The sequence below is a fragment of the Penaeus monodon genome, chromosome 32, assembly GCF_015228065.2.
Source record: "Penaeus monodon isolate SGIC_2016 chromosome 32, NSTDA_Pmon_1, whole genome shotgun sequence".
In the NCBI taxonomy this organism is placed as follows: Eukaryota; Metazoa; Arthropoda; class Malacostraca; order Decapoda; family Penaeidae; genus Penaeus; species Penaeus monodon.
Window position 1 is genome coordinate 24,548,714 of NC_051417.1, and position 243 is coordinate 24,548,956.

A 243-nucleotide genomic window follows, 5' to 3' on the forward strand; every position below is an offset into this window, starting at 1 on the left:
TTCATAACAGCCAACTCGTATCGGCGGGTAAAGCGTTCTTCGCTTGTTACTCACCAGCTTCATGTTGTCGAGATGAGGGCGAAGTGAAGATGCTCCTCGGACCGCGCTTGTGGCTATATATACTCGCGCTGTATTTTGTAAGCCCCCTGCCCATCTATCCCTCACCCCACCCCCCTCAGTCCCCCTAAGTGGGAGTATTCCCTCCTACGCCTTCGCCTACTCCGCCTACCACTCCTAGATTGC

General features: G+C 54.7%; 1 protein-coding gene across 1 annotated transcript in view; it reads right to left on the reverse strand.

The window, feature by feature from the left end:
* LOC119593751 (cuticle protein AMP4-like) overlaps positions 1 to 170 on the reverse strand; it is a 2,916-nt gene extending 2,746 nt beyond the window's left edge. The window contains exon 1 of the mRNA XM_037942763.1: positions 55 to 170. Within this exon, the coding sequence (XP_037798691.1) occupies positions 55 to 63 (9 nt within the window). The 5' untranslated portion in view covers positions 64 to 170. The remainder of the gene's footprint in view (positions 1 to 54) is intronic.
* Positions 171 to 243: the final 73 nt, after the last annotated feature.